General features: G+C 37.5%; 1 protein-coding gene across 1 annotated transcript in view; it reads left to right on the top strand.

Moving 5' to 3' along the window:
* The window catches only part of LRRC7 (leucine rich repeat containing 7), a 463,713-nt gene that overhangs the window by 370,595 nt on the left and 83,273 nt on the right, over positions 1-9,845 (top strand). Inside the window, exons 16-17 of the mRNA XM_012801636.1 lie at positions 1,202-1,450; positions 6,426-6,626. Coding sequence (XP_012657090.1) covers positions 1,202-1,450; positions 6,426-6,626 — 450 coding nt within the window. The remainder of the gene's footprint in view (positions 1-1,201; positions 1,451-6,425; positions 6,627-9,845) is intronic.

The raw sequence follows: 9,845 nt of genomic DNA, 5'->3' as shown, positions 1-9,845 counted from the left end.
TACCATTAATAAATCTACATTGTGTGCTGTGTTCTATAACCCCTCCTTCCCAAACTTTCTAGACTTAAAGCAATACACATAGAACCTTATTAGAATTAGGTGATGAGGTAATTAAGTACTTATTCACAAGACCTACTTATCTCATTATGGAGAGCCCAAAATGGATTCCCAAATCCAAAGTAACGATTCATTAACTATTTAGGTTTTAAAAATAATGTTTCATGATGGTTGGTTAGTGACATCTAACAACCAAAGAGACATTTTTTTAAACTTGGGAATTCCTAGAAAAAAAATAATGCTGAACTGAAAGCAAACAAATAAACCTTTGGAACATTTCAGTTCTTCTTTTAAGAATTTCATGTGTTAAATCCAGAACCAAAAGATGATGCATTCTCTACTGGACCTTGATGCATTTTGATATTTCATTGAATTGTCAAAAACTACATGTGTCTTCCTAAAAAAAAAAAATCCATATTTAAATGATCCAAGAAGAAAAAGAGGACACTTAACATACTCTAGTGTATGTGACAATGAAAACAGAGCATTTAGTAAATGCAAACTATTATTTAGAAGCCCTGTTTGTGTGCTGTGGGATCAGGGTTGTGTATAGTCAGAGTGGGTTCATTATACTTTAGAATGGTTTTTTTTTTCTCTATGTTAATTTATATTTGGTTCATTTACATATTGGTGAAACAGGGTGTGTTTCCGAAATCACAAACTACTTCGACTAATTTGAGTATTTCCAATGCCACTGGCCGTTGGACAAATTAGAGCACAAACAAACTTCTAAATAAATCATCATGGAGGCATGATGATTGGAAAGTATTGCAATCTTATACGAAATTAATCATACTTTTCTGGTTCATTACATGTATGTTAAATTTAGCACCATTTTACCTTTAATTTACATGAACTATAAAGAGGAAACACTGACCGGTGCTGTTGACTTTCAAAGGGACAGAGGATAATGCCCCAGTTCCAGAGTAGTGTGAGCGCTGCACTGGGTGGAGAAGTTGTGACCCTTTAGCTTCCTATAACATTGGTATTGTCTTAGTCCATGGATTTAAAACTGATTTCATGATGGTTGTTTTAAATGCATTACCCAGGATGAAAGAAAAAAAAAATCGAGAGTAGAAAAATGGTAAAGTGTTGCTACAGTGCTCCTCTTTCTCCCAGAAAATGGAGATTCCTTCTCCCACAGGATCTCACCTGCCAAGCCCCCTGGGACAGGGGCCAGCGTGGGATTACTCTCCAACCTGCCAGACTGTCTGGCGACTGCTGCACACCATGGGCCAGGTGTGATCAGCAGATCCAAGATATGCCCGTCCCCCAGAATGACCCCCAGCTGGCATGGGGTTGTATCAGTGGCCTCCAGCAGGACAGGACCCTGTGCACTCCATTGCCAGTGGCAGCACAGTCCACCACTCTTCCCTCTCTAAGTGGCAGACAGGTAGGCCTAGGTGCTGGGGCAGGAAAACCCCTGTGTAGAGGCAACCTTAGAACAGTGGTTTATGGGGTATGTCCTGCATGATTTGGGGGAAAACACATGGATCACACAGGAACTTCTAAATTGCCAGTGTTTGATCCTGATTTAATTTTTTGTTTATTGACATTGGCAACAGGGTGGGAAGGACTGAGTCAGAGGGGAGGGACCATGGCTGTGAGGTGCCTATTGGTGGGATATCTGGCATGGTTTTTGAGATGGGCTCTTCATTTTTATTTGTCTTTTTTAAAACATTTTTGTCTTTAAAGTGTGGGAATACCAATAGTCGGGCAGAGTGTTGGCAGCGCTATCGATGCGCTCTGAATTGTCCCTCCACACAGATGCACATTTTTTATAATGTCCATTCCAGAAGAGATTAAATAGCCAAAACTTGATTCTTGAAATAGCATGAGATTTAAATTGAGATCTGCTGGAAATGGACTTTGAGCACAAAGACGAACGCATGCTGAAAAGCATCCATTTCCTTTAATTTAAAGGCCAGGGATGATATGAATTCCTGTAAGAGAACACTGGCAGGGAGATGTGGCCAACAGGGCTTTGTGATTTCAGGCCTCAGATGTTTTAGGAAGTCAGTGGGGAGAAAGGTCGTGTCTTAAGGGACCATGAAAGAACAGTACATTTTTTGTAAACTTTCCTATCCACATGTAATGGACTAGATTTTTGTCTGGTGTCTTATATTCTTTCTATAATATAAGGCAAGCTGGGAATGCGTTTTTCTAACTGAACTTGCTGTATAAGTTTCCTTTTTTTGTAAACCTTTCCAATTAATTCCTAGAATAAGATAATTAACAATCAATGATCAAAGCATTAACTATTATTTCTCTTACTGGAATTTATAATCAAATCAAATCAGAATTTGATCATGATATAAAATATAATATATTATATGCATATAATATATTATAAAATAACAAGCACAGTTCTGTGTGAAATAAAGATATCATTTCTAAATGCCCGAGCTATTATCATTTTGTAATTCTGTCTTCATTGCTAAATTTGGGGGGAACTCCAATATCTCGCAGCTGCTATTTGCATTTACTACACTTTACATAGACCTGACATTCACAGAATGTTATGAAATATTTCTATTTTCCAAAATTAAAATAAAATAATATTTTGGTAAAAATATCATTTTAATAACATGTATATGTGAAATGAGCAAATACTTTATAGTGAGTGGTAAACACAACACTTTTGCAAGAAAAATAATTGGTGGATTTTCCCACCTATGTTTAATAAATGAATTTATAACTTCTTCCATACTGGTTAAAATAAGGGAATACTTATAGCTGATGTATTTGTATTTGGGTATTACCAAGCCATCAGTATAACTGGGTTGGGATCATATTTATTTATTTCTGAAGTACCGCATGCATGAGGTGAAAAGTAGGCAAACAAAATAAGTTAAAAGTACATAAAATATGCTTTCAATGAGCTTACAAACATAACTTTTTTTAAAATTGCAAAATATTCCATTACTTAGCTTTATTCTGAAAAAAAATGAAGTGATTTTATTATTTACCTGGACAGAATTCACATTCTAAACTTAGTGTATTTCTTCTCTAATATTATACAAGTTATATGCTCCACCCATGCCTGGGCCTACCTCTGAGATGAGGAACACTTGTGTAACACAAGCCTTGAGGTCAAAAGAGACCTGAGTTGGGCCCGAGGCATTGAACCCACCAGCTGTCTGACCTCCGGCAAGTCACTCACACTGACCGAGCCTTAGTTTTCTTTCTATAAAGTAGGAAAAGCTGCTGCAGTAGGTTGTGAAATTTTTAAATGAGATTAAGTTATAAATTAATGATAAATTCTATAATAATGTGTTATTAATCATTTATTTAGTATATAAATATTAATTTATATTTAAGCTCATAGAATATCTATCATTATTAATATATAAATAATTAAAAATAAAGTAAGTATCCCTATAAAAATATTGAACATGGTGCCTGGCGCATGGTAAATATCAAACAAATGATAATTTATGTATGTTGCTGGAAAAAAGATAAATACACGTTACAGATATTATGGCCAGACGTATACAGCATAGAGTCTAGATTATCTAAAGAATCTAGATTTTAAGATACATAAGTAAAATCTGATGTTAAAAATAGTATCTAATCTCTACATAGAACTTATAAATTTTCCAAGGAACAACCTTCACATTTTTCTCATGTTAGCTCCAGATAGACTCAAGTGCATGGGAAAGATATCATTCCCATTTTACATGAGTAGAGATGTCAAAAAGAATGGTCAGTGGCTGGTAGCTAGTTGGGATACATTTGTGGCTTAAATTTCAATCTCTTGACTCCACCTCCAGTAAGTTTTTCTAGTAGACTAATAAATGGGAAATAAGAAACTTATTTTCAATGTGAAACAAATCCATACTTTATGAGACCTGAAGCTTCCACATTTTGAGTTGTCTTTTTTAAGAAAAGAATATAAACTGCCATGTAATATCTTAACAGGGCCCTCACAAGACTTGGGGAGAAGTGTAGAGTTTAATCCTCTTTAACTACATGTTAAATCAGTTTCTAGATTTGAATATTGTCACAGAAATAAAATATTTAAACATATTCTGGTGATGTGACCAAAATATCACATTTACTTCCTTATAAAATAATCAGAAGATATTGGCCATTAGTCAATAATTACCTAATTGTGTCAGATGGGCCATACCATCTAGAAAAATAGATTATGTTATTCAGTGAAGCATTTAATCCAATTAAGAAAGGAGACATTTCTTTTGCTTTCCATTCAATTTATAATTTTAGTGTTGAGGATTTTTATGTTGCATAGAATTTTAATTTAATGCCACATTTTCACTTATTTTTCATTCATATACCACTAATTATTAAAAATAAAAATATGTTCTTAATTGGGATGATAATCATAGCCTTTACAATTTATTTTTAATGTAATTTTTTTACTTTTAGCCCTTTGATGTCAAGTACTTTTAAACAAGTATAACACTATAATTTAAAACTTAAATTTAATTTGTGATTAATATTTCTAATACCAATTGAAACAGATCCAAGAATCCATGCATCCCAGTTAACTTGCCCAGCGTGGATTTCATCCTTTGATGGTGACTTAGAATGCATTAGGAACTTACATACTCCCGGATGTATTTGCACCTGTGCATTAGGAACTTACGCACTCCGGGACGTATTTACACGTGTGCGTTAGGAACTTACACACTCCGGGACATATTTACACGTGTGCATTAGGAATTTACACACTCTGGGACGTATTTACACATGTGCATTAGGAACTTACACACTCTGGGATGTATTTACACGTGTGCATTAGGAACTTACACACTCTGGGATGTATTTACACATGTGATATGCCCTAAAAACTTACACTGTTTTTTCTATGAAGTCTAAGTTTGTCTTGGGTTTTTGTAGCTTTATTTTTATATAGTCTCAATTTCTTATTTGAGCTTATTTGAGATTAAACTACATTTAGACAATACACTAACAAAATTACCTGGATTTTCATCTGCTTTCCAAATGTTTATTGGACAAATGTTATACTTTTAGTATGGAAAGGACTGTTAAAAATCATCTCTTAGAGTCTAATCCCAGTATTTGATGAGCCACTAGGAAGACAAAATACTAAGAAAAATGACAAAGTTGGTGGATTTGCTAAAACTGCAGATGAGCAAAAGTGTTTGAATTTGTATTCATAATCCTCAGATCTGTACCACCGTCATAGCTTCTTACATCCCATGAACTACATGGTGGGGGTGTGTGTGTGTCCCTGCCTCTTCTCCTTTCTCTTTCCCTACTCTTCTTCTTCCTCTTCAGCTCCTTTTCCACCTCTTCTCCACCACCCCAACCCCCAGACACACACTTCCCACAGACACATACTCACCACAACCACGGAAACCATCCCATTCTGTAAAGTTGGTTCTACTCAGATGCAGCAAGACACGGTAGTTGGAGCAGCCAGGGCGAGGATATCTGCCCTGATTTTTTCTCCCACTCCCTTTGAGTCAGCATAGAAAACTCTATTTATTGTATGTTAAATGTATGGTAATAAATCCTCTGATGTGGGATATTCTATATAGAATGTCTCAAATTTCTCTTACTAAATTTGGTGCTAAGAATAGCAATTGATATGTGCTCCCAAGAAGGTTGATTACCTCCCCCCCGAAATGAGTTCAAGAATAGAAATAAATAGCTGGATAAGTAAAAGCCAGAATTTACATGTTTGCCTAAATTATCTTTAAAAATATTCTCAATCTTTTAATCTTCTTTATTATAAGATATTACCCAAGAAACAGGTTATTTTCTAAGGGTAAAAACTACTAAGTATAAAAACCACCCTGAAGCATTTTTTTCCTTAGGTATTGGCAAGAACGAAGTCTCCTGCCTTGTGATGTAATATGTTAATTAGCATAAAGCTAATGTCTGCTTGGGCAGCAGGTACTGTCCAGGTCTATTTTTTAATACGTAACTCTACCTGTAAATCTCTTGGGGTCTCCTCTCGTCACCTGCATTAGTACTCCAAGGATATTCTTAACATGACAATTATCTTAACAAATAACTAAGATAGGGAAAGGAACTGTCTATAAAGTATGAAAGCAGCTGATACTAAGTTGGTCAAATTTCTCAGAGATTAACGGTCACTTAACTGTCAGACAGACTGCCATGTCAGCCATCTCCAGGGTGGGTCTAAAGATAGGCTATAATCCTGTTTATAATCTAGACAGGTGGGAAGGGTAGGAAGTGGCCCAGGAGGCTGGACCTGGGAACACTCTGAGCTGCTCTCTGTGGCCTTCTCTTGGCCAGCTGGACACTCACTGTATTGCATTTGGTTATTACGCTACTGCACAGAAAATGGGGTCATTTTGTGAACATGCTCGCTGAAGTTATTTTTATGTAAATTTCTTTTTATAAACTTCTAGGTTGAAATAAACCTAAAACGATATCCAACTCCTTACCCAGAGGATTTAAAGAATATGGTAAAATCTGTTCAAAATCTGGTGGGTAAGCCAAGCCATGGAGTACGTGTTGAGAATTCAAATCCAAGTGGTAACACGGAGCAAACTGTGAAGGAAAAATATGAACACAAGTGGCCGGTGGCCCCAAAGGAGATTACAGTGGAGGTATTTGAAGGTTATTGGTAATTGCCAGTGTGGTTTGGATTTTTTTGGAATTTTAAATGACACGGGTTTTTTGTTTTTGTTTTTGTTTTTTTTTTGTAAACGTAATAGATCTTCCTTGATAAGTGCATTTTTTTCCCCAAAACTACAAATGATGCCTCTATTCTTTCAAACTATGAGGGGTGCATTTAATAAATCACAGATAAATGATGCCCTCCTGGTCTAAAATCATGACTACAGATCCAAACATTCCCATACCCACAGAATGAATTTCATCACCAGCTAGGCCTGGCCAGTGAGCACATTATTCTTTTGGCTGCACCAAATTTTTATTGAACCAGTCATTAGGAAAAACTAACCAAAGATTTTTTTATTCTGCAAATCTCATAAAATTCCTACTCAGATTCAGAGCACAGTTGTGTGTGTGTTTTTTGGGTTTTTTTTAGCTGTTTTTTGTGTTTGGATTACAATCTTTATAGGAAGCACTACTATTAACAACAAAAATGGGAGATAAGTTTAAAATTTAGGGTAATGGCTGAGGGTTCTGAAATTTAGGGTTAGGTCAGGGTTAGTCACATGAAGCTTAACGCCTGTATTTTAGAAAGGGTTAGAAAGTCAGTCAACCTTATTGATTTGTGTGGTCTGAAAGAACCCAACTTCATTTCACCACCTCTACTGTTTCATCGACTCTTCCGCTAATCTGGTTATCACCTTTTACCTTCGTTAGGGACATAATTGGGATGAGTACGTTTGAAGTTTCTATAATGACTCACAACTGTAGATAGGCAAAACTCTTTTACAAATCTGCATTTCAAAGCATCAATTTGTTGCCTTTATTAAACACCAACTATGTATGTGACACTGTGCTAACCACTGTGAGAGGGACAACAGAAACACAAAATGTGTCCGTAATCCACCTCACTAAGCCCCGCCGGACACGCTGAGTGCACAGGACGTGATCAGGGAATTCATGTAAAATAGGATCACGTGGTTGGTCTGGGATGGAGAACATAAGGCTCTAATTTAAGGTTAGACTGCATATTAAGGGTGGGATGAGGAGGCAGGCATTCCTGACAAAGGGGACTTCTCAGTAAACAAGAGCAGGGCGGCCCATTTGCCAGCAGAGACCCAGCCTGCCCCAGAAGAGGGAGCACAGCTGTATTTCCAAGGAAGGAATTTCTTAAGTATTTATTTTCATTGCTTTAAGCTTTTTGCTTATAAAATTGATATCTGTATCCGAAATATCACACATCTACTACAGCAAAGCGACAGGCTTTCTTTACCTTGAAGGTACTACGGCAGCCTGGAAAGGAGGCAGCCAGCATTTGGCGGGCACGTCAAATACCCACATACACGATGTTCATTCAGATTTCATGCTGCCCGGTCATGAAAACCTATAAGCTGGATAATTCTACTACAATAAGAAGATCCTAAGATTTCTTAGTGCAGGGAGGGGCTACATGAGGCAGGGAAAAGGTGGGTTGGGAATAACCCTACAGTCAAGAAAATAAATCTTAAAATTGTCCCACAAGCACTTCAAGCTGTAAAATCCAAAATTAAATGTAATGTTTCCTCCCCAGACTTCCTTCCACTCTGGTACTCTTCATCCCTCATCTCAGCGGGCACCTTTATCCACCATTTCACTCCAGCTAGAAATCTGAGAGGTGTGCTGATTCACTTTCCTTCTTTCTCTCCACGCTCTGTCCCTTTCACATAATTGCCGAGGCCTACGCCTTTCCACCTGACTCTGCCTGCTCTCCTCAGTCCCTCACTGTCCTGCATTACGAACTGTCCACTTCCTGGTTTATCTTGCCCCAACCTCCTCACTGCCTTGCCAGTTATCCTTTTAAAGCACAAATCTGATCATATCTTTGCCCTCCTTAAGAAAACTACAGTGGATTCTCAATTGCCTACACAAAGTCTAAGCTTCTTAATTAACTAAAGTAGCCACACTAAATAAGGCTAAAATGAAAGCTCACTTTTCAGCTTTAAATTTATTTGTGTGATTTTTTTCCCTACTCCCTTTTTAAAATTCTTTTTTATGCTGGCCTTTTTCCTTTAGAATAGAAATTTCACTGGTAATTTCAATACTTTACCTAAAATAGAGATTTGGATCTTCCTTCCCTAACTGTTAACCAGCCTAGAGCAAGGAGAAGCTGCTGCTTTCTATATTATTATTCTTCTGTCTCAGATTCACTGCAGCCAAATTAAGGGTCACACTCCATTTCTCCAGCATCTGATTTAATCAATACGGATCACCAAGCTTCTAGCCGATCAATGCATACTGGGTATTCATTACATATCTTCTACTTGCGTGCTATTTTTGAGCCATTATTCTTTAGATGTCATTGCCAAGAATGTGGAAGGGGGTATTACACACTGCATGACATATTTATCCATGTGATTAAACATAGAAAACCAAGGAAAAAAGTGAAGAATAGAGGTAGGCAGGACCAGAAGTAGGAAACAGAAGGAAAAAAACAAGGTAACCAGTTTACAAATGCAGCTTCGTAGGAGGAAGAGGAAAGGTCAGTCAACATTGATCTCTCACTTTCTGTTTGCCAACTATACAGCCAGAGCCTTAACAAAAAATAGGGTTGGGGATCCTCATAGGAAACAGGAGGCCCTGGAGAGATGAAGGGTCCCCTGTGTTCCCGTTTCCCCCTTCATCTTGTGAAGTTTCCATTTGGTCTTTCTGCCAGCTCTCTGTAGAGGGCTGGCCCTCCCTTGTCCTTCAAGTTCCAGCTTGAAGGTCACCTCAACGCGAAGCCCTTCCCTGGCCATCCTGACCGCTTGCACCCTCTGATTTTCTTGATCACATTGCCCTGTTTATTTGCATTAAAATACAATGAAAACATTTGTGATCACTTTGGTTATTAACTTCAAGCTGTGAGTATATGAGGACAGGGGTCATTTCTATCTATCCTGCCCTTCACTGTATTCCCAGAGTCTAGCACAGCTAGGGCAGAAGAGGCGGACAGCAACTATTGCTGAATAAATGAATGACTGCTGTAGACAAGGACTGTAACTCTGGGAACAAGTCTGTCTCTTCATTCAGTTAAAACAGTTCATTGAAGTTAAGCACAGTTTCTGAGCTTTGTTCAATCAATGGTTCCTGGCTGCCCTACCTATCCACGCTTTATCCTGTGTGTGTTGAGTAGACTCCTGGTATACAAATGCCCTCAGTGGCTCAGTAATTTTGTTACAGTGACCCTAGACCAA

Source organism: Otolemur garnettii, unplaced genomic scaffold (assembly GCF_000181295.1).
Source record: "Otolemur garnettii isolate 467f Iridium unplaced genomic scaffold, OtoGar3 scaffold00010, whole genome shotgun sequence".
NCBI classification, from domain to species: Eukaryota; Metazoa; Chordata; class Mammalia; order Primates; family Galagidae; genus Otolemur; species Otolemur garnettii.
This window is presented reverse-complemented; position numbering and strand designations above follow the sequence as displayed.